The sequence below is a fragment of the Erpetoichthys calabaricus genome, chromosome 13 (assembly GCF_900747795.2).
Source record: "Erpetoichthys calabaricus chromosome 13, fErpCal1.3, whole genome shotgun sequence".
Taxonomy (NCBI): Eukaryota; Metazoa; Chordata; class Cladistia; order Polypteriformes; family Polypteridae; genus Erpetoichthys; species Erpetoichthys calabaricus.
The window spans coordinates 24,655,464-24,681,357 of NC_041406.2; the positions used below are offsets into that span (position 1 = coordinate 24,655,464).

Sequence of the window (25,894 nt, forward strand, 5' to 3'; positions counted from 1 at the left end):
GTGATGCGCTGTATAAATGCAGATTTGTTAAAACACACAGAGTAAGATAGCCTGCTGAATCCTGGGTGAGCCTTTGGGCACTGATGGCACAATCCTGGAGTTTGCTGCTCTATTTGGGGTTCATACATGATAACAACCTTGGCTAGATAGAGACGTTCAAATTTCGTTGAACTTGCTGTGCAAGGCGTAAACAAGATCCTAATTCTGAAGTAGAAAATACCCAGACAAAATGAATAAGAGAACACACAAGTGAGGCAAAGCAATTTCTTTTTTTTAAATTATTAATATTTTTGTTCTTCATCTTTACTTACAAAAATGTATGCACTCTTTAAAATAATTATAATCATTTTTCTGATATTATTTACATGTGCACAAATCTATACATTTTAAATGTACCTGTTAAGAATAAAATCAACATTCCGCGATTCTGCATTCATATCATAAAAAATAAGATACAGGCAACAATCAGGTTTAAAGGTTACCCACAATTTTACATCACTGCCAAGCTCTATTTATTTGGCCCCTGATTTTTCTGATAAGAAATTAAACTCCAAAGTGGCAGCTCAGTAATTCACATTATTTTACATCCAGTTAAAGTAAAATGGCAATTTATTCCTTTTTAACAAAAGACTTTAAACAATGAAGGAAATCAAAAATATACAATTACTCATCTGTGTTTTTCTCAGAGTCTTAAAGGGTTTCTACAGTTTGCTCCTCCTCTGCCTGCACGGCCTCCTGAACATAGACAATAAACTCAGAGGCGTCCTCGCCCTGTGTGTACACAGTGACAGTCTCGATTCCTTCCATGTCATCGGAGGAGACCACTAAATGGTGCTCTTCACCCAGTTCTACAGACGCCTGCTGTAAGGCTTCCTGGATCATCACAGCATGATCTGTTTGTTGTTGCTCTTCAGCCACCTGAGTACAACAAATCAAAAATTATACAAGTTGTCTTCCACACACTGTAACTAAATAAATTGACAAAGTTTTTTTTTTTTGTTTATTCCCCAGCTAACATAACCTGTATAAGGCTTCTGTGTTAGACAGAGTACATGAGTATTGCAAGTCTCCTATTAATCCAAGTTACTGGGTAAAAGTAGGCCTGGCACAGTGCAGTAATGCCTTAGAGCAAGGCAATTATTTTGCACAGTACTCTGTGTCAGCCTAATAGTGATGTAAATTATTCAAGATGCACACACTGGGAGCTGTTAAAATGATAATAAAGATCACAGTGAGCACCTCAGCACCAGGATATTATGAATCTCCCAAAAAAGAAACTTCTGAGGAGATGCTTCTAACTAGCAAGGGAGCCACATTGTCCAATATGATGGAGAATAGAAGTCCTGATATAATGAAGAAAAAAAAATCCTGTAAACCTGCTCAACCTTAATGAGAGATAACAACATTACAGCAATGAAAAAAATTAAATTATACAGATCAGCGTAATCAATGTAGACCTCAGTATTCACGTCCATCTATTGGAATGTGTGCTGTAATGCATGCAGTAATAAAATGCATTGCTTTTGTCATCCCTTACAGGTGGTGCATCAAAAACACATCTGCTGGAATGACAAATGCAATGCATACGTCTCTGTTATATGCAGTTTTGAAATGTGATTTATAAAAGCATGTTTGTGATGCACGATCAGATGGAAGGATAAATGCAGTTAATTTTGTTACCACAAATATTTGTGATGTGCCATCTGTTGGAATGGCAAAGACACAGCAACTGGATGGACACACAAATACACTTGTCCTTTTATTAAGGTGGAATAGCTGTGCTACTTGTCAAAGATGGGTTGAAATCTAAGTAATCAACGTAGATCTCAGCATTAACACTTGCAGTTCATCATGCAATGTATACTGTATATCTGTAGAGACATAGCAGCTGGTTTGAAACAGACAGACAGACAAACACTTATCTTTTTATTAAGGTGGACTTGTACTATATGTGGGAGTGTGTGTGTGTGTGTATATATATATATATATATATATATATATATATATATATATATACACACACAGTCATATGAAAAAGTTTGGGAAGCCCTCTTAATTCTTTGGATTTTTGTTAATCATTGGCTGAGCTTTCAAAGTAGCAACTTCCTTTTAATATATGACATGCCTTATGGAAACAGTAGTATTTCAGCAGTGACATTAAGTTTATTGGATTAACAGAAAAAATGCAATATTCATCATAACAAAAATTAGACAGGTGCGTAAATTTGGGCACCCCCAACAGAGATATGACATCAATACTTAGTTGAGCATCCTTTTGCAAATCTAACAGCCTCTAGACGCCTCTATAGCCTTTGATGAGTGTCTGGATTCTGGATGGAGGTATTTTTGACCATTCTTCCATACAAAAACTCTCCAGTTCAGTTCAATTTGATGGCTGCCGAGCGATGGACAGCCTGCTTCAAATCATCCCATAGATTTTCGATGATATTCAAGTCAGGGGGACTGTGACGGCCATTCCAGAACATTGTACTTCTCCCTCTGCATGAATGCCTTTGTAGATTTCGAACTGTGTTTTGGGTCATTGTCTTGCTGGAATATCCAACCTCTGCGTAACTTCAACTTTGTGACTGATGCTTGAACATTATCCTGGAGAATTTGTTGATATTGGGTTGCATTCATCTGACCCTTGACTTTAACAAGGGCCCCAGTCCCTGAACTAGCCACACAGCCCCCACAGCATGATGGAACCTCCACCAAATTTGACAGTAGGTAGCAGGTGTTTTTCTTGGAATGCTGTGTTCTTCTTCTGCCATGCAAAGCGCTTTTTGTTAAGACCAAATAACTCAATTTTTTGTCTCATCAGTCCAAAGCACTTTGTTCCAAATGAATCTGGTTTGTCTAAATGAGCATTTGCATACAACAAGCGTCTCTGTTTGTGGCGTGAGTGCAGAAAGGGCTTCTTTCTCTTCACCCAGCCATACAGATGTTCTTTGTGCAAATTCTGCTGAATTGTAGAACGATGTACAGATACATCATCTGCAGCAAGATGTTCTTACAGGTCTTTGGAGGTGATCTGTGGGTTGTCTGTTAACCATTCTCACAATCCTGCGCATATGCCGCTCCTGTATGTTTCTTGGCCTGCCAGACCTGCTGGGTTTAATAGCAACTGTGCCTGTGGCCTTCCATTTCCTGATTCCATTCCTTGCAGTTGAAACTGACAGTTTAAACCTCTGAAACAGCTTTTTGTAGCCTTCCCCTAACCATGAGACTGAAACAATCTTTGTTTTTCAGATCTTTGGAGAGTTGCTTTGAGGATCCCATGCTGTCATTTATCAGAGGAGAGTCAAAGGGAAGCACAACTTGCAGTTGACTACCTTAAATACCTTTATATCTCATGATTGGACACATCTGTCTATGAAGTTCAAGGCTTAACGAGCTCATCCAACCAATTTGGTGTTGTAAGTAATCAGCATTGAGCAGTGACAGGCATTCAAATCAGCAAATTACAAGGGGACCCACATTTTTGCACAGCCAGTTTTTTCACATTTGATTTAAATTTCATACAACTAAATACTGCTTCACTATAAATCTTTGTTCGGAAAACACCCCATTACTCAGATGTTCCTAGGAAAGGCATACCACTGTTACCTTTTTTGTTGAAAGTAGAGTCAATTATTATGTAGGCTGAGAGGGGTTCCCAATCTTTTTCATATGACTGTAGATTATATAAAAAAAATTTGGGTTGAGACATGATCATCTCGGGCAGACACTTTGAAGTCCCGTGAGACTACTTGCATGTCACACCCTTCTAACAAACAACTTCTTGGAGACACTTTAACGTCCCAGGAGACAAGGAAGTGAGACAAAAGGACAGCTGCTGTACAGGCTTTTAAATGATCGTTGCGTAGCGTGACATGCAGAACACGCAGCGCGGAAGCAGCAGCTGCAAGCCAGCAGTTGATTAGTTTGCATCTCCTTAGTGTGCGTTCTGCCTCCCCCCCTTCACAACGTGAGTGGCGAAGAAACGGAGAAGTAGTGAGCGTGAAGTATGCCCCCAGAGAGGTTTGGTCTGTTTGTCATGTGATTGCTCGCAAACCACTGGGGTACAACCTTGACCTTGGTCTTAATTGAAGCATATGATGTGATACGTGTTAGTGAAGCAAAAGATTTACATAGTGGCACAACATCCTTCTATTTTATACACACACACACATACATGTATCTGTGTTGTCAAGCACGCATGTTACAGGAGCGTGTTGGAGGCTGTGCTCATGAGGTGAAATGGGGAACAGATTTGAATGAAACGTTTCCTGAAGTCCTGCCCCTTCCAATACCTACTCTATATTATAAACGAGACGTCTGGAAGTGGCCTTTATTATCAGAACTGCGTCTGTTTGAGCTTCACTAGCCCACAGAAGCAACTATTTTTTGAGATCTAAGGGAACAAACTTTTTGGGTTCCTTCCATTTTTTTGGTTTTTGATAAATTTACATTGTTGCTATTAATAGTGAATCTCTGTGAGACTTTAATTCTTTACTTGCCTGCATGTACAAGGCTATGAAAGTTCAAGTGTTAATGCATGCAATTAATTTCACACCAGTTGTTATCTAGACTAGTCCGTTAACAATGGATGAGAAAGACAATCGTTGAATTCAAATTTAAAACTCCCCCAGATGTTACGAAGGACAAAAATACACTGAATAAACTTCATATATTAGTCAATAAATTTGAGCTTCCACCAATAAGAGGGAGTTGTGCAGAAAATAAGAATTTCCTTCCACTAGCAGTGTAAAGTTTAACTTAGGATTTTACTTTTTTTTTTTTTTTTTTTTTTAGTACAATAGCTCTTTTATTTGTACTTATACTTTTTAAGTTGTCAGCCAACTCTATATTTATAAAGAGTCTCAATTCCTTTATGTTGGTTTTTGGGGCAGGGTGCTGACTGAAGCACTGCATTCTTTAACATCCATTGAAGTAACATGATACATGAAATATTTAACTTGAAAACGTAAATGATTTTCTTATACTAGTATATGGATTTTGTTTTAAGTAGCAGAATAAAGAGCTTCTCCATTTCCTGGAGAAGAGAATTGCCACAGGAAAAAAAGTGCCATTTATAACACTGAGTGAAACATTTTTCACTACAATACAAAATGAAATTGCAACAGATTACTTACCTACCTTTGAAGTTGCTAGAGTCAGGTTAGTGTATTAGGCTGCATCAAAAGACACTTTGAAGGCAGAACATTCATGAAAATAAAGTTTTGCAAGAGTTCAAAGCCTATCCACCTTGCCTCCAATGAATATTAGAAACTACAGTAGTTGGCATCTTTTGTCACAGATGGTGATGAATGTACAAAGCATCCGAGTATTAAGTAACAGCTGATGTGTTAAACGTTAATGGATTAACTCACTTTTAATTTTCACTGCACAGTGAAAATCTCTTACTTGGCTATATAGCCCAGCAAATATTGAAGCTAAAAATAATAATAATATAATGTCAAAATAATAAAATGATGGAATGAAGAACAACATGCTTCTCACTTTCAACATGCAAACTCTTATGAAACTTCGTAAAACCGAGTGATGTCTGTGCTGGTGATTTCATCAATCACAAGGGCCTTCTCTGAACTTGTGCTTGCTTAAAATTCTGACAAATCCACGACTGCTATTTTTCAGTGGTTGAAAGGGAATTTATAGTCTAAGACACACATCACATAAAATGGATGTCAACTAATAGATGTGACATAGAAAGAAAAAAAAAAAACAACGTGCACAGCCACACATTCTTTTCTGTATGTTTGTTTTCTGTTTCAGCACTATACGCTTTCCCTGAAATGTTGATTCCGTCAAACAGTCCAAATCCAGCATAGCAACATGGATCTTAATTTACAGCCTTTATATTCTTTATTGTAATCAACTGGCAAACAGGGTGGCATGGTAGCGCAGTGGTAGCTCTGCTGCATTGCAGTAAGGGTTCGCTTCCCGGGTCCTCCCTGCATGGAGTTTGCATGTGTCTGCGTGGGATTCCTCCGGGTGCTCCAGTTTCCTCCCACAGTCCAAAGACATGCAGGTTAGGTGCATTGGCGATCCGAAATTGTCCCTAGTGTGTGCTTGGTGTGTGTGTGTGTGTGTGTGTGTGTGTGTGTGTGTGTGCCCTGCGGTGGACTGGCGCCCTGCTGGGGCGTTTATTCCTGCCTTGTGTCCTGTGTTGGCTAGGATTAGCTACAGCAGACCCCCGTGACCCTGTGTTAGGAAATAGCGGGTTGGAAAATGACATGACTGACTGACTGGGTAAACAATTTAAATGATTACTACACGTTCATTTGTGATGGTCCAAGGTGGGTTCCAGGGTAAGCTCTGGCTCCTCATGGCCCTGAACTGGATTAAGCAGGTTTGAGAAGGTTTTATTATGTTACATTTGTAACTTGACCCTAAATGTATACCTTACTTTTTTGGACGCTTATAAATGTAATACTTTGGACACTTACTGATAGCATTAAAAAAAAAAAGAGTTGCCCTACTTAATTGGTAATTATGAAATGAGAAGTACATTAATCATGCATTATAAATCTTTTCATAAAAGGGCCTTTTAAAAGCATTTTCATGTATTACGAAACAGAAAAGCAGACTGATTGATCACATTTTTCTGTCATTGCCAGTTTTGCAGAGATTCAGAGCAAGGTGGCCTATTTTAATTGTGTTGAGAATGGAAGAAGAGCCGTGGATTCAGAAAGTCTTCTGACCCCTTCACTTCTTATCACATTTTGTTATTTGGCAGCAATATGGTACGTTCTTTTAATAATTTTCCCCGCATCAAGCAGCACTCAATAACCCAGAATGACAAAAATTACAAAACAACAAAATGAAACACTAAAATATTAAATTAGCACAAGTATTCAGACCCCTATACTATTACAAATCTGACACTGGTGCATCCCATTCTATTGATCATCCCTTGACTGCACATCATTAGATTACAAGAAGGACCCACAGTTGAACAAAAACCAATGAGCTCAAAGGAATTACCCTGCAGAGCTTAGAGATAGGATTGTGTTGAGGCACAGATCTGGGGAAAGCTACAGATAAAACTCCTGTAGCATTGAGGTTCCCAAGAGCATAGCTGCCATCATATGTTTAAATGAAATAAGTTTGGAACAACCAGGACTCTTTCTAGAGCTGGCCACCCAGCCTAATGGACCAATTATGAAAGGCCTTGGTAAGAGAGGTGCCCAAGAGCCCAATGGTTACTCTAAGTTCCAGAGGACCTGTGTGGAGATGGATGGAATTTCCAGGACAAACATCACTTCAGCACTCCCATTGATCTTGACTTTATGATAGAGGGGGCCAGACAGAAGCCTCTACTCAGTAAAAGATACATGGAAGCCCACTTGAGAGTTTACAAAAAGGTGCCTAAAGTTCTCTAAGACAATGAGAACAAGATTCTCTGGTCCATTTAAACCAATACTAGTGTCATGTGTGAAGAAACCAGGCACCTTTCATCACCTGTGCAATACCATTTCAAAGGTGAAGCGTGGTGGTGACAAGCTCACACCATGGGGTTGATTTTCAGGAGCAGGGACTGGGAAATTACACAGGGTTGCAGGAAAGCTGAACAGAGTATAAAGCACAGAGATATGTTAAATGGAAACCTGTTCAGAATGTTCTGGACCCCCAGACTGGGTCAAAAGGTTCACTTTCCAACCCGACAATGACCCTAAGCACAAAGCAAAGACAAAACAGGAGTGGCTTAGGGACAACCCTGTAGATGTCCTTGAGTTGCCCAGCCAGAGCCTGGATTGGAGCCCAACAGAACATATTTCTGCAGAGACCGAGAAAAATATCTGCTCCACGACAGAGATTGATCTGCAGTGAAGAATGGCAGAAGATCCCTAATGCAAGTGTGCAACGTTTGTTTACATTAAATCCAAGAATTACTCCAGGGTGGAATGGCTGAAAAAGGAGCTTCAACTAAGTACTGAGTAAAGGGTCTGAATAATTGTGTCAAAGGGATTTTTAAAGGGTTTTTTTTTTTGTAATACATTTGCAAAAAATTTCTAAAATCTTGCTTTTGATTTGTCATTCTGGGGATAGAAGTGTTGCTTGAAAAGGGAAAAAGTGAATTTAAAAGATTTAAGCACAAGACTTGACTTGGCAAAATGACAAAATGTGAAAAAGTGAAGTGAAGTGAATCTAGTGAAGGTGATCGCTGTTAAGCAGGAATCATATTAAAAGATTAAGTTAAATACACTCTGTTTCTCAATTTCTATCATTTTGTACCCAGATCACATTCAAACATTTTTGAAGGGTGAAACTAATATTTTCAGCATGTATTAAAAACCGCACCCTCTATGCTATTTATGAGTGTTTTAAAGAAACTGGCAGATTCATTCTAAATGTATCACTTTGTAATAAGTTGACAAGTTCTAATATAATAAATAAAGCACAAAGTTAAATAGCTCTAATATTAGAGACAGAACTGTCTACGCCAGAAATGGAATTTATTCTCTGTGAAACGACATTATGGTTTTATTATAAAAACTGCACCTGTGAACAGGCATCCTTCATATAAGTGCTAGTTATGTTCATACCTACAGACAAGGCAGGAGAAAGTCAGCTGCATAAAAAAAATTAACATGCAAAATAGGAAATATTTAGAATACAAACACCTGCAAGATTTTATTCCTTCCCTCCCAAAATTAGCTCATACAAGGCAATAATGAAAACCCACCTGCTCCACTACAGTGACAGTGCCGGGGGCCATGGCAACAACTGATGCAACCGCAGCATCATGGTTTTCTGCTCCCATTTCAATTATTTGTTGAAGGATATTCACTGCTGTGGGATCCAATCTGTCACCTACAAAGTAAATAAGAATATTCATTACACTCATATAAGGAATAATATAGAAAGAATATTTCCCTTAAAACACAATCATTAATATAATAGAAGGTAAACAAATAGGATAGCACTATACATATCCCCAAATTAGACTGTAAAACATCTTAGACAACCTACTGTATTTATACAGTATTTATTGTAAGGAACCCTTCGTCACATTTCAAAGTACTGTAGCCTTTTCGACATAAATGATAATGAAACTTTCCCATTGCATTCTCACAATCACTTAATTCAAGAGACAATCACAGGGGGCAACAGCCTAACCCAGCAGCACTGGCACAAACAACTGCCAGTCCTTCACAAGGGCACCCAGATCACAAAATTACACGATTCACATTTTTGTCAGTTATTTTAAAACTTCCTATTCAGAATCAACACAAGGAAAAGCAATGTTACAATACTACATTTTAGATTTTAACATTTTTCCCTTTTTTTCGTACTGGTACAAAGGTAAACTTATCTTACTGTATGTAGTGACACATTACCAGGAGATATTTTCAATGTTTTTGCTACTTTGAAATGAGAAAGACTTCACAAGTTTTTAAGGGAAGAACACCTTTCTTCCTTTGTAGTAAGATGCATGTGAAAGTAGCTAATCATAACTGCAAATGTATGAAAAATAAAGGTTTATTGGGTCATTATTGTCACGCTAAAATCCAGAAGGTAACATTCACATTCAGAACTCTGTAAATTAACAATAACTAAAAATGCATTTTAAAAAAAACAGCATGGAAAATTGAATGTGGCTGTTTTATCACTGCATTCTTCTAAGTTATTCTGCACATAGCCAAGTCATGCCATACTTTGAAAATTAAGAAGTACCGTATATACTTGCGGATAAGAAGGAGCTTGATTTTACCGTATAATTTCTGGTATGTTATAATGTCGCTCGTATAAGTCAAATGTGGAAAAACTCACGCTATTGGTCCAAGAGATTACGATATGCTAACGCCCACCAGAGAGAGTAACCATGGAGCACACGACCTTTTTTTTCTATGTGGGTGTGGCAATGCGCTGTATCAGTGTGTGCTCCTAACCTTTCTCTCTCTCTATGGTGCCAACGTGACCACACGGTAATACCCAAACTATTTCGAAGAAATGTTTGCACTGATTTGTGTTTTTTGTATCTCACACCCTCATACACCTTCATTGTAAGAGCATCCTGATCTATGATGGAGCGTTCGATCAGAAGAAAATATGAAGCTGTTTTTAAATTAAACGTCGTTGAAGTACCGAAAGAAATTGGTTACTGCGCTGCTGTAACAAAATTCGATGTGTCTGAGAAACTGATGCGAGATTGGAGGAGACAAGATGTTTAAAAAAAAAAAAATAATAAGTGTCGCACTTTGGAATGGGTGTACAAGTCAGGGTCTGATTTTATGATAGATTTTTTTCGGGTTTCAAGACCAGACTTATATGCGAGTATATACGGTATTTCATTTTTTAAAAATGAATGTCTATTCTCTGCAAACCACACACAAAAAAATTGTGTCACAGAGAGACAGCATACTTAGGGAGGGATGGATTTAATTCTAGATTAATAGCATATTTACAAAACCTTTTGCCTAAAAAAAAAACTTATGAGAACAAAAATATCCTTTGACATTTATTTTAATAATGTAGTGTAACTACTAGGCCAGATCAGGCACTACTGGCCACCCCATTTACTATGCCCCACTTTTAAAACAGTTAAATAAGCCAATGTCACATTTTGCGACTTTGGTCGTTGGGTATGTCAGGCCTGCTGACTGCAGTTGCTGATCTCGTGGCCAGACCATGTCAATTTAAACAACTGAAAACCTCTGGCCATTTCGAATTAAGTGACCATGTGCCGACCTTCCAGCACTTGCCCCCTTTTCTTGACAAAGGGTTAAAACATAATCCAAGTTTAGCCAGAATCTCATTCCTTTGTTTTTTCCATCAGATTCTGTTTGTGAGTTCCAAACCTGTGTTTTCCTTAATCGTCATTGCTGCATTATATGCATTGAACTTCCGGATGAGCATTCATTGGTTATCAGCTGTCATACACCCAGACTCACCTCCCACTACTAAAGACAAAATAAACCAGTATGATTTTGATTGAGTAGATTTACTTAAATCCATCCATTTCTCAACCTGCTAACCTATTTCATAGTTGATCAAACACACTGAATTGTTCATTCTGGCCAATATTTATCATCATCAATTAACCTAAACTGCATGTCTTTTCACAGGGTTGTAGTGTGGAAGACTGGGGTTTAGTCTTAGAGCATCAGGAGCAAGGCAGCAACAGACTTTAGCTAGGACTGCAGTCAGCCACAAGGTACTCTTTCTCTCATATACCCTCAAACACTCTTCCTAGGCTAATTTAGAATTGCCAGTAAAAGTAACGGAATGTCCATGGGAGTAGAATAGAGAACCAAAGAAAAATCCAAAGCAAACACACACTTCCAAAATAAGCACATACAAAACAGTGACAACAAGGAAAAGGTAAAAACAAGAATAAAACTAATTAAAGGCCCAGAGAGACAAATACGACATAATATGAACTCAGGCTGAAATTATTACATTTTTGCTTAACTGGTATCAGAGGTAATCAAATCATAACTGGTTGTCGTGAAGGAAAACTTATATACCCATATTCCTCTATGCTTAAGTAACTAAGGCTAACGCATCATTGTTCGAAGGGTACTTTGAGACTTGCTGTTTGACAGATTGCAACAACCACTACATTACAGAAGGACAAGGGCAACAGGGATTTAAGCTCCATCCATAAAACACATGGTCTAGGTGTGGGTCTTTCACACGCCTCATCTTTGCTATATGGACAGCAAATAAATTAATTGGCTCAGGCACTTAAGGATTGGGGCGGCACGGTGGAGTAGTGGGTAGTGCTGCTGCCTCGCAGTTAGGAGACCCGGGTTCGCTTCCTGGTTCCTCCCTATGTGGAATTTGCATGTTCTCCCCGTGTCTGCGTGGGTTTCTTCCGGCGCTCCGGTTTCCTCCCACAGTCCAAAGACATGCAGGTTAGGTGCATTGGCAATCCTAAATTGTCCCTAGTGTGTGCTTGGTGTGTGTGTGTGTGTGTGTGTGTGTGTGTGCCCTTGCGGTGGACTGGCTTTCCTGCCTTGCGCCCTGTGTTGCTGGATTGGCTCCAGCAGACCCCCATGACCCTGTAGTTAGGATATAGCGGGTTGGATGATGGATGGATGGACTTAAGGTATTGGTGAATCTTACTGCAGAAGCAGCCATTGACAGACAGACAGAGAGGCACCTGCGGAGGTATTGGGGCAAGTGTTGCACCTACATTTCAAATGTAAGCTCTGACCTATCCTCTATCTCAGATCACATTTGGCATGCTTTAGATCAGTGGTCCCCAACCTTTTTGACAGCAAGGACCACTTTATTAGATGCAAATTTTTCCACGGACTGGTCGGGGGGGGGGGCAGTTTTATATACACAATTTACATAACATTTCTATTATTATTAAGTTATTAAGCAGTCCGCATACGTTTGCAACCTGACATTTTTCTTCTTTTTTGCATATAACAAAGACATATGCTTTGCATTTGCCATTCCAACAGATTGCACATCACAAACATTAACACTGTTATCATTTTTTTCGTGTCTGCCGTTTCTGTAGGAGGGTGACAATGAGTTAAATTCCAATGGATGTTTTTCAAATGTTGACAAGCAATAAGCAAAAGGTATCACTGAAAACCACACAAAACAAAAACAGCAAAAAAAAACAGTACGAGGAAAGTTCGAAGAAAGAATTTTTTTTACAATGTTTCTGTTTGGGGATTGTTGTGCAAACGTGCACATCTGAGCTGCGACAACAGATCTAACTGCTCTGTGGATGATTCATTCAGGCATTTCAAGGTCACTTCGTTGTAATGAAAGCATCTGCTGAATGTACTTCGTAGTAACACGATTTCTATAGACTCGTGTCATATGGGGAAACTGTCGGGACCGTAACAATACTTTGTTGTAATACTCTCTCACCTCAGTCTCTCTCCTCTCTCTGCGACGCTGCAAAGCCCCGCCCGCCAAGCATTCTGAAAAGTCTGAGTGAGTCGCCGTTGCCGGCAGTTCTCTCGCGGCCCGGCTGTCAGACGGCTGCGGACCGGTAGTGGGCCGCGGACCCCTGCTTTAGATGACCTGAACAAACTTCTGTTCTTTAATAGTGAAAGAATTTACACTGGTTAACTACCTTAAAAATGCCTAAATGGTTTGAAGGGCTACCCTTTATTATAGTTAGCAATATGGTTGTTGCATCCTCTGCACTTAGAAGAGGCCATGGGCCTGAAGGAGGACTTGAACTATAAGGGAGAAGAAATATTAACAGATCCATTATGAAACTCTGAGTCTCGATAGTTCTACTACACGTTATAATTTCAAAATCATTCAGATATAAACATTGCTGTTGTAGGGGTTTCCTCCACCATAAGACAGTCTGGAGATAACAGACATGTATAAGGGCACCTATTAAGCCACACCACCAAGTCGCCTATGAAAGTCAGGATAATAGTCCTACTAATTCAACACAATCCAACCTCTGCTCCTTAGGGACAAGCTGACAGAGATGGGAGTAGATTCACACCTGGTGGCATGGATCGTGGACTATCTTAACGACAGACCTCAGTATGTGCGTAGTGGGAACTGCACGTCTGACATTGTGGTCAGCAACACAGGAGCGCCACAGGGGATTGTACTTTTTCCGGTCCTGTTCAGCCTATATACATCGGACTTCCAATACAACTCGGAGTCCTGCCACGTGCAAAAGTTCGCTGACGACACTGCTATCGTGGGCTGCATCAGGAGTGAGCAGGAGGAGGAGTATAGGGACCTAATCAAGGACTTTGTTAAATGATATGACTCAAACCACCTACACCTGAACACCAGCAAAACCAAGGAACCGGTGGTGGATTTTAGGAGGCCCAGACCCCTCATGGACCCCGTGATCATCAGAGGTGACTGTGTGCAGAGGGTACAGACCTATAAATACCTGGGAGTGCAGCTGGATGATAAATTAGACTGGACTGCCAATACTGATGCTCTGTGTAAGAAAGGACAGAGCCGGTTATACTTCCTTAGAAGGCCGGCGTCCTTCAACATCTGCAATAAGATGCTGCAGATGTTCTATCAGATGGTTGTGGCGAGCGCCCTCTTCTACGCAGTGGTGTGCTATGGAGGCAGCATTAAGAAGAAGGACGCCTCACGCCTGGACAAACTGGTGAGGAAGGCAGGCTCTATTGTTGGCATGGAGCTGGACAGCTTGACATCTGTGGCAGAGCAACGGGCGCTCAGCAGGCTCCTATCAATTATGGAGAATCCACTGCATCCACTAAACAGTGTCATCTCCAGACAGAAGAGCAGCGTCAGCAACAGACTGCTGTCACCGTCCTGCTCCACTGATAGACTAAACTATGCAACTCTTCAATTCCCCCCGGGGGGGGGGTTTTAAACGTTAACATTAACATTATACAAAGTTATTGTCTGTTTTTACCTGCATTGTTATCAATCTTTAATTTAATATTGTTTTTTGTATCAGTATGCTGCTGCTGGAGTATGTGAATTTCCCCCTGGGATTAATAAAGTATCTATCTATCTAATTCATTTGAATAAGTAAAAAATATTACTTGTTAAAGAGTGAGCGAGAGCTAACAGTAAGAAGAATAATATTTAAGACAAAATCTACAGACTAAATTATACATTATAGACACTCAAAGCTGCTCTGACAAAACAGACCAGCGGACGAGGTCATCTTAGTTCCCCAGCTCTCTTCTGCTGGTCTGAGGGGACAGAGAGTTGTGTGGACCACAGCAGATATCAACCATTCTGTATATTCTGCAACAAAGTCACAGATCTCAAATTTCTCTTACCCATTTAAGAGTACTAAAGATACTAAAATGGTTGGATTATATTAAACAAGACAATTGATTTCCTATACGCAGTATGCAGCTGTCTGTTGACTGATTACAAACAGAAGTTGACACCCATGTTCAAAATAATACACTTGAAGTACAAGACAATAATAAACAACGTGGGAAACCTCTCTGAACATCAGAGAACAGATGTGTCATTTAGGTTAGAAATTCAGCTATGGAAAAGCAATTAAGAATGTCCAAATAAAGACACAAACACAGCATTCTAAACTTTATACTATAATTCAAGAACCTACTGTGTCAACACATAATTAAAACATAACTGGATAGTCATATGTTGCTTGTTTAACTTAATATGGTTTGGTTACACTTTCCCTACATATGTACATGCCAGGTATTTACAATAAATAGGCTGCGGACCCTTGACTCTCAATTTGATTATGTTTGTTTGAGGACATTTTGCTCATGAAAATATTATAATATGGTCAAAATGTTGAGTTTTGAAAGGATCTTCAGCTTTTAGACATGCCTGGATGCAATTTGACCACTTTCAGAGTGGTTTCTGTCAGTCTTTGTACACAATAACACAAAAAGAGATCACTCAGTATGAATGAAATTTGGCATAGTTATGTGCACTGTTAAATGAAAGAAGCTTGTTGATTTGGAGCAAAATTACTCTAGTAGATTTTGTTTTACAGAGATAATAATTATGCTTTTTTTGTGCACACCTGCCTGCTATGATCGCAGCTTTAATGAAATGAAACACTTTAGACACATTAGATTTTTATAAAATTAAATAATAATGATAATACATTTTTATAGTAAAACCATCTTAACCTGTGTAACAACTATTTATAGATTTATAATATGCCATATCAGATGTTCATAATGTTTAAATAAATATTTTATTTGGGGATATGTGGAGTTGGGATTCCATTTTGTCAGTATCAGAGGTACATCTTAAGGCTTTGACAGTGTGCAAGTCCATCACAGGACACAGCTAGCCACACCTCACCAATTTAGAGGCCCCAACTATAACTCTGGTTCACAAATTTTTTCAAAGGTTTTGCTTCATAAAAACGCTTTGGTGATTATGATAGCCAGTTTCAAGTTGAACACAATTATAATTTCAGATTGGTTACATCAAAGGAATTTAGAGAAACATGAAATTAACTTGTATTGAATTTAGTGTGTTTAATCGCTTAATGATGCTGACACATTGCATTAGCTCAAATGACCCGAAAATGTTTTTCTTCCAACTTTCACAATGTTTGTCACTAACTGTACCAAGGTTAGCAGGGGAAAAGTCCACATGTGTATGCAGAAAATGAATCTTTAGTGACACGTTGCCCTTCATGGTTTTGTAAGCTTGAAGCATGTTGACAACCATCTGGACGTAGTTTGGCACTCATTAATTGCCAATAAAATTCTCAGCAACATCCTTGGATGCCTTCCATGCAATTTCCTCCAACCCCACTAGCAGATCTTTGCAACGCTTGTCATTGATGATGTGTCCAAGTTCAACAAAAATGTGTTCCTAAATCTTGGCATCAGTTACTCGTGGAAACATCGTCTCAAATATCAAAATCCATCACCTTACTTGTTCACTGCTTTCACAAAATTTTTCAACAGTACAAGTTTTATATCAAGAGGTGGCAAAAATATCTTTGTTGGGTCAGCAAGTGGTTTAAGTTCCAAAATTTTCTGTCCCGGAACCAAATGCTTATGGAGCTACCAGTAATGAGACTCTTTAGCCTGGCTGTTCCATATCTGCGCTGCATTCCTAGTAACAGTGCCACTATTGTTCTACTTGTAGTTGTTGGACTATATTATATATATATATTATAATATATATATACACATATATATATATACGTATATATACATATACTTATACAGTAGAGTCTCGCTTATCTGACATAAACGGGCCAGCAGAACATCGGATAAGCGAAAATGTCGAATAATGGGAGGTGTTAAGAAAAAGCCTATTAAATGTCAAACTATGTTATAATTTTACACATTACGAGCCTAATACAGTGGAACCTCAGTTCTCAAACATCTCTGAACATGTACAAACACTCGGTATAGGAACAAGCCAGTTTCCCTTTCGGTTTGTGCGCGCCAATGATTTCCGCACGTGTTCAGTCTCTCCCTGTGCAGCGTTAGAGAGAGAGCGCGAGAGAGAGACACAGACAGACACATGCACGCGCAAGGGAGAGAGACACACGCACACACATGAGAGAAAGAGAGACACACGTACACACACACAAGAGAAAGAGAGACACATGCACGCACACACACGTGCGAGAGAAAGAGAGACACACGCACGCACACACACACGAGAGAGAGACACATGCGCGAGAGAGACGCATCGCGCACACACACACGCGAGAGAGACAGAGAGGACACGTGCGCGCTCACCCACACACACATACATACACGCACGCGCGAGAGAGAGACGCACGCTCGCACGCACACACACGCGCACAGAGAGACGCGCACACACACATGCGCACGCGCGAGAGAGACACGCACGCCAGAGAGAGAGCCACATAATCCACTGTAATCGTTTTACAACAAAACAACAGAAAAATTTAACTGAAAAAATGAACTTAGCAACAAAAAATAGACTACGCTCACGCTCGCAACTTGCAGTTCTTGTTGCCGATTGATGCGTTTTTTTTTTTGTTTTTTTTTTGCGGTGGGACATTGGATAATACAGAACGTTGGATAAGCGAGACTCTACTGTAATATGAAAGGAATTCACAAAAATATTTAGTTGCAATGAAATGGTATGCAATAGGAAAATTTTAAGTTGATTTTTGTGATTAGGATGCTACAATCCATAAAATACACCAAAACCTGTACAGGAACCAAAAGCTTCACTGTCCGGTATTATAATAAACCTATTAGTCACTGAGATGTAGAAGGAAAACTGGAATCCTCAAAGAAAACACCACACAGACACAAAAGGAATGTGCATACTCTATAAAAACATTGACCAAGCGTTTAGCTGGCAGCACTAACCCATAATGGTACCACCATAGCACTAATATACAATTCAATTCAATTAATTTTATTCTGATAAAATGCACATATACTTATTAACACAGCAGTGATACCACCCTGGGGTGAGAGGGAGTGCTGTTGCTAACACTTGTCTCTTTTTACACCCACAGTGACGAGAAGGTGCCCAGTGAGGAGTAAATGACTCTACCCCTTCCGGTCTGAGTCCTATAAAAGACTTGATGTCCCATAGTAAGGCGTGTCAATCCACATTCCCAACTGCCAGCTAAATGAAGCTCCTGAGCAAGGCCCACTCTATCAAGTGGTTAATCTAGTGCTCATTTCATTTGAAATTATTTCTATAGCTTTAAAAGGGGCGATCCTGCTGGCACCTGAACATTTCCTTCCACTCGTTGATATATATATATATATATATATATATACAGTGGTGTGAAAAACTATTTGCCCCCTTCCTGATTTCTTATTCTTTTGCATGTTTGTCACACAAAATGTTTCTGATCATCAAACACATTTAACCATTAGTCAAATATAACACAAGTAAACACAAAATGCAGTTTGTAAATGGTGGTTTTTATTATTTAGGGAGAAAAAAAATTCCAAACCTACATGGCCCTGTGTGAAAAAGTAATTGCCCCCTGAACCTAATAACTGGTTGGGCCACCCTTAGCAGCAATAACTGCAATCAAGCGTTTGCGATAACTTGCAATGAGTCTTTTACAGCGCTCTGGAGGAATTTTGGCCCACTCATCTTTGCAAAATTGTTGTAATTCAGCTTTATTTGAGGGTTTTCTAGCATGAACCGCCTTTTTAAGGTCATGCCATAGCATCTCAATTGGATTCAGGTCAGGACTTTGACTAGGCCACTCCAAAGTCTTCATTTTGTTTTTCTTCAGCCATTCAGAGGTGGATTTGCTGGTGTGTTTTGGGTCATTGTCCTGTTGCAGCACCCAAGATCGCTTCAGCTTGAGTTGACGAACAGATGGCCGGACATTCTCCTTCAGGATTTTTTGGTAGACAGTAGAATTCATGGTTCCATCTATCACAGCAAGCCTTCCAGGTCCTGAACCAGCAAAACAACCCCAGACCATCACACTACCACTACCATATTTTACTGTTGGTATGATGTTCTTTTTTTGAAATGCTGTGTTCCTTTTACGCCAGATGTAACGGGACATTTGCCTTCCAAAAAGTTCAACTTTTGTCTCATCAGTCCACAAGGTATTTTCCCAAAAGTCTTGGCAATCATTGAGATGTGTCTTAGCAAAATTGAGACGAGCCCTAATGTTCTTTTTGCTTAACAGTGGTTTGCGTCTTGGAAATCTGCCATGCAGGCCGTTTTTGCCCAGTCTCTTTCTTATGGTGGAGTCGTGAACACTGACCTTAATTGAGGCAAGTGAGGCCTGCAGTTCTTTAGACGTTGTCCTGGGGTCTTTTGTGACCTCTCGGATGAGTCGTCTCTGCGCTCTTGGGGTAATTTTGGTCGGCCGGCCACTCCTGGGAAGGTTCACCACTGTTCCATGTTTTTGCCATTTGTGGATAATGGCTCTCACTGTGGTTCACTGGAGTCCCAAAGCTTTAGAAATGGCTTTATAACCTTTACCAGACTGATAGATCTCAATTACTTCTGTTCTCATTTGTTCCTGAATTTCTTTGGATCTTGGCATGATGTCTAGCTTTTGAGGTGCTTTTGGTCTACTTCTCTGTGTCAGGCAGCTCCTATTTAAGTGATTTCTTGATTGAAACAGGTGTGGCAGTAATCAGGCCTGGGGGTGGCTACGGAAATTGAACTCAGGTGTGATACACCACAGTTAGGTTATTTTTTAGCAAGGGGGCAATTACTTTTTCACACAGGGCCATGTAGGTTTGGATTTTTTTTCTCCCTAAATAATAAAAACCATCATTTAAAAACGGCATTTTGTGTTTACTTGTGTTATATTTGACTAATGGTTAAATGTGTTTGATGATCAGAAACATTTTGTGTGACAAACATGCAAAAGAATAAGAAATCAGGAAGGGGGCAAATAGTTTTTCACACCACTGTAAATATATATATATATATTGTAAGTTCCCAGGAGGACAAATTCTTGCCCAGCCGGGAAGCTGTAATGGAAGGATGGCCAGGTTGTGGACACTACCTGGCTGGGATGCCTTATAAGTCACACTCTGCCTGGGATGCTGGAAGAAAGAAAGGACTTATGAGAGCTGGATGTTGGGAGCAGTTCACCTCTCAAACTAACAGGACTTATGAGAGCTGGATGTTGGGAGCAGTTCACCTCATCAAACTAACAGTTGGCAGTGTTCCTCACAAGTAGTTCCAGTTTGGACACCTGGAGGGCTGCATGAGAATTGGTGTCCAGAAGTGCAGTCCTGCAGGGGCCTCTGGGGACTTTAGAGGGCACTACTGAGAGAGGACTACCCTTGTTTCCATATGACCCGGAATGCTTCCAACAAGCCACAATGTGCCACTGGAAGTATTAAAAGGAGCCTGCAGCCATACCTCAGTGAGTCAGTGTTGGGTGGAAGATGGCAAAACTCACTCTAGGAGAACAGGAAAGGAAGTAAGAGAGAAAGAACATTTGAATCTGTATATTGGCTGTCTTAATTGTCTATGAAGAGCCATGTGGACTAAAATATCCTGGAGTTCCTTTGGGTCTTATGTCTATATAGAGATACATATATATACACATATATATACACATATATATATATATTAATATATATATATATTATATATATATATATTAAATATAATAAAAAAAATCCTGTGAGAGAATGACTAGGGAGACGAGATGTGATCTTCACATGAAGATCACGGAAGACACTTAAAAAAACCAGCGAGAAGAAAGAGATTGGCCACGAGCGTCTCACGGGGACCTTAAACATGAGACTTTGTGCCAAGAGACTGACCCAGGACCGTCTCGCGGGGACGTAGAACATGAGATTCTTGCAAGGCACACCCTACTTACAACCAATATCAAATAAGACCACGGGCAGCAAAACACTCAATCGTGTCAAGACTTTGAGCACACACAGATCCAGGGCTCTCAGCGCATATAAAGTGTATAAGGACAATACGTTATAGATGAAACATCGACAACTAAGCTAAGAAGAAAAGAGCAGTGCGGAGAAAAGAGACTCAAAAGCGTTGGGAGAGAAATAAATGCAAAAAACAAAAGAATAATTGGGTGCAAATTCAGAAAATAAGGAAAGTAATAATCAGTCCGGAACAAGTGTAATTGGAAAAAAAGCATGTCCAATCGGGCTCAGAATTAAAAGACAAAGTATAACTTTATAAAGACGTTCAAAAACGTTGGCGCTATACACATCCAGAGAAGGTTAGAGATTATGAAAGCAGTGGAATTTGAAAGGCTCATAAAAAATGATGGTGCGATACACATGCAGAGAAAGGTAAAGAATATGAAAGCAGGAAAATTCGAAAGTATTGTAGTGTCCCTTCCAGGTTGAAGCCTTTTTTTGGAGTGACTGTTAGGTTCGATTGAGGGAGGGCGGAGTACAGCACGGAAGACTGACAGCGGGGTGATTGATTGATGCGGTAAGGGTGGCGGTGTTTGGGGTTACGAAGTCAGCGTTCATTTTCTTGATTGTTCAAGTAAAACTTTTGTGAGACTTTACTACATCTGTGTGTTTTTTTTTTTTTACTTCTTCTCTTTTCGAGCTGGACGCGGAGGTCGCTACAGTATCAAAAAAAAGATAGTAAAGATCGCATTAGCACAAACAAAAGGAAATTATTACTTGAAAAAAGGGAAAATAATCATCACGGACCAGGTGTAATTGAAAAAATAGCAGGATGAAGCAAGGTCAGAAATAGACGACAAAGAGTAGAAAACAAAGTAGTAGAAAACAAAGTAAAACATCATGAAGAGGTTAAAAAACAAGGGGGCCAAACACATGCCAGAGCAGGTTAGAGGTAATGAAAACAGTGAATTCAAAAGACTCAAAAAAAAAAAAAAAAAAAAAAAAAACGTAGGCGCGAAACACATGCAGAGCAAGATACAGAATATGAAAGCAGAAAAAACGAAAGTGTCAAAACAAAGAAAGTAAACATCGCATTAGCGCAAACAATTAAGAAATTATTACTCAGAGAAATAACGAAAAGGCGAATAGAGATCGAATATATGGACATAGGTGATATGTCTGAAGTATGTAAATATTGTAAGGCTTAGTTTAAGTCAGAGGATTTCAAAAATGTGTTTTACCTCACATACATTTATTGGTTACTTTGCAAAAAAAAATATTAACTGCTGATGATGTAGATCACTTTGTCTGTGCTGAAATTCCAAACAGAGAAACCTATCCTGAATTATGGTACAAAGTCATTAAACATATGTCTCACAGACCTCATTTAAAAGATTCAGCATGTTGGGACTCGAAAGATTCCAAATATTGTTTATAAAGAAGTTCTGAACTAAAAGTGAAACTAATGAAATAGCAACAATTCAAAGAAAAAAAAAAATCTTAAAAGTGTGTATCTGGAAAACCAAACACGGGGGTTGGCGAGCCGGGGGCAAAGCCCCCTAGTATATTAAATAAATAAATAAATATATATATACATACATTGTGACGTACGGCCGGGGCTCATGCCCGGTCGGGACGCCCCTTCTTGTGTATGTTCCAGGGGAGCAAGCATGGGCTGCACAGTACCTCCCCTGGACCACTTGGTGGCAGCCCCCCTTGGTTACTGTGGTGCCTCGGATACCTGCAGGGCTCCATGAGAGATGGAGTTCTCCACAGCCCTGTTGGGATCCAGGGTGGCCACCAGGAGGTGCTGCAAGGGTTCCTGGGACTGTCTGGGTCATAGGTCAGCCACACCCAGAGGTGCAATAAGAGGCAGGTGTTCAAGCACCTGAAGCACTTCCGGGTGAACTATAAAAGGGGCCAGCAGCCACCACTCCAGGAGCCAGAGTCGGGAGGAGGAGGACAACCCTTGCCAGGAGGATTGGTGGTGGAGACCAATGTGTTTTGTGTAGTACTTGTGATGTTTTTGGGACTGTGTACTGCCTGTGGGACATGGGGAAGACATGCCCCACAGGTGAAGAAAAATGAAAGCTTCTTGGCTTTTATACGTGCATCCGGTGTCAGTCTGTGTCGGGTCAGCACCTATATAGTGCCTTTGTTACAATGTATATATACTCTATATACAGTACCCTCTGTAATGTTCCTTAATTTACCTCTTTGCTGACAGTTTAAAATTACAAATCAAACAATTCAGACATGATTAAAGTGCACATTGCAGACTTTAATTTAAGGATATTTGCTTAAATTTGTGGGTGGACAGCTGGGGCTCATGCCCGGCCGGGACACCCCTTCCAATATTGGATCTGGGGGAGCAGCCATGGGAAGCATGCTACGTCCCCCGGAACACTTGGTGGCAGCCTCCCTGGGTTGCATCGGGGCCGGTAATATGGAACAATGGAGCTCATCCTGGTTGGGCTCTGTGGCCACCGCCAGGTGGAGCTACAAGGCTTCCTGAGCCCATATGGATGGCAACGCATCCATACCCGGAAGTGCACCCTAATTGAGGTTAATTACCACCTGCAGCACTTCCGGGTGGGCTATAAAGGGAGCCTGCAGCCACTACTCAGGGCTCCAGAGTCGGGAGGAGGAGGACAAAGCTGCCCTGGGAGGAGTAGAGGCGAGAAGAGTGTGATTTGGGGTGTTATATTTGTGTTTTGGGACTGTGTATTGCCTGTGGGACATGGGGAAAATGTGCACCCAGAGTGGAAGAAAATAAAAACTTTTTGTTTATTTTGTCTGTGCCTCAGGTGTCAGTCTGTGTCATGTCAGCGCCAGTATCACAATATATATATATATAAAAACTATTTTTTGTTAAAAGAAATATGTTTCTCTCAAGTCTCAGAAATCTTTTAGTTGCCAATACCAGCTCTACTAGGCTAAGCAGCTACACAGCCTAACTACACAATAGGCACATATGATTTCTATATCAGAAAGATTCACAACCTGCTACATACCAGGGGAGTCAAATTGGACCGTAGGAGAGAGAAACAGGTTTGTGAATTATTAACGGCATCATCCTAAATTACTGATCTTCCAGCCCTGAAACAAAATTATCAAGTAGCTCCTGCAAACAGTATACCAGTGGGAGCTACTGCAAAGACAGAGGGTTTAGGAGGATATAATAAAATATGGTATCACAAGTATGCTTTGTTCGCCTGCAAAGATTTTCAGAATTTGCTGTCAGTTGTCTTATTTTTCCTGTTGTGATCTCAAGGACCACATTTCAAACCTTGAGAAGACAGAATCAGATAGGATTTGCATATTTGGTGTTTCATTTTATGCCTTCAGACAGCTGTATGCTGAAATAACATTTCAGCCTGCTAAGTTTATTTAGAAAAACTACCTCCCACACACTAATGAAAATGTGCTAATATAGGTAAGACATGACAAGAACACCAGATATTTTCCTGCAAATCAGGATACAGTATCTTACTAAATTTAGTAAACTACTAAATAATGCAATGACAGATATTCATCAATGTATAAGTATGTATGTCTTTATTTAGGACATTAGCCAAGAAGAAAATAGAAATGTTAGAATACATTATCCTAAATTTTCTACATTATTCCCGTGATGCTAACATGCTTACCATTTTCTGTGTTATATCTGAGATCTTGCAGAGCTGCCACAGCTGCTTCAGTTCCTTTTAAATCTTCAGATTCTGCAGTATGAAGATATTGGGTAGAGGACTCCTCAACTGTGGATTCTACAACCTGCTAAAATCCAGAATGTCAGATTATAATTTAGAACTCTGAAAATGAACAATTATCAAAAATCCATATTTCTAAAACAGCATAGAAAACAGAACGATTGTTTATCACTATATTGCATTCTAATAGGTCTTTCTGTACATAGGAAGGTCAAGCAATATTTTGAAAATGAAGGAATTTTTAATTTAAAAAAAATGAACACTCCATTCTCTGTGAGCTGCACAAACAACAAGTACAAGAGGCAATGTTGCTTAGGGTGGGATGGATTTATAGATTGCATTTGTTGATTACTAAAATATTTACATTATCTGTGGCCTTAAAAAACCCATCCATTCATTCATTATCCAACCCGCTATATCCTAACTACAGGGTCATGGGGGTCTGCTGGAGCCAATCCCAGCCAACACGGGGCGCAAGTCAGGAAACAAACCCCGGAGATGGCGCCAGCCCACTACAGGGCACACACACAGCAAGCACACACTAGGGACAATTTAGAATTGCCAATGCACCTAACCTGCATGTTTTTGGACTGTGGGAGGAAATCGGAGCGCCCGGAGGAAACCCACGTAGACACGGGGAGAACATGCAAACTCCACACAGCCTTAAAAAACCTTTGAAAAAAATACCCTTTATTTGAGAATTATTTTGCAATGTAGTGCAGCTGATAGAGTACCACCGGCCACCCTATTTACTACACCCACTTTATGAACAGCTAACTAGACTCTAAATGTTGCTGTATGTTATGCTGTACATACATTTTCTGACTTGTTTATTGTTTGCGGTTCTATAATTGTTCTATATAGCTTGTATACTTCTGATATTATAGTGCTGAAATTGCATGTTTCTGGGATGATTGAACAAGAGTGCTTGGAGAAAAACTCAAATGGATATAGGTGAAATGGATTAGGACCAGAGTGCAGCAGGTGACACCTCAGCACCACACTGTGAGGTTTTTTTTTACAGAGTCTGGAGTGCCAATCCTGTCCATCATACCCAGAGTTTTCCCTGTAAGTTGGAGGGCCAGGATGAAGCAATTGCAGGTTAAAGACTTTTCCCAATGGCTCAACGGAGTAGAGTTACTTCTAGCGTTTACGGGATTAGAACCAGCAACCTTCCAATTGCTGGCACAGATCCCTAGCCCCAGACTAGCTGGACCAGAATTTAAAACTTATTCCTCTGGAGCAGTAAAACTGTGCTCTGTCATGAACTTGCACCCTATCTTGGTATAGCTTCTACTTTGCACCCAAACCTATCGAGATTGCATCAGACTCCCTGTGAGCTTAAAACTGGAAGTAACAGATGAAGTGGTAGACAGATAATAATAATAATAATAATTCATTACATTTATATAGCGCTTTTGATAAACATGCAGCAGTTAAATCAGCAGGTTA

At 39.9% G+C, this 25,894-nt stretch overlaps 1 protein-coding gene across 3 annotated transcripts in view; it reads right to left on the reverse strand.

Annotated features, from left to right (window-relative positions):
• Nucleotides 1-250: 250 nt before the first annotated feature.
• Nucleotides 251-25,894, reverse strand: part of LOC114664097 (zinc finger protein ZFAT-like) — a 179,955-nt gene continuing 154,311 nt past the window's right edge. For 2 of the 3 annotated variants that reach the window (XM_051936012.1, XM_051936010.1), the window contains exons 14-16: nt 24,383-24,509; nt 8,693-8,820; nt 251-918 (exon numbers count right to left, since the gene is read on the reverse strand). In XM_051936012.1, the coding sequence (XP_051791972.1) occupies nt 691-918; nt 8,693-8,820; nt 24,383-24,509 (483 nt within the window). In that variant the 3' untranslated portion in view covers nt 251-690. The remainder of the gene's footprint in view (nt 919-8,692; nt 8,821-24,382; nt 24,510-25,894) is intronic. The other variant, XM_051936011.1, reaches the window with a different exon arrangement.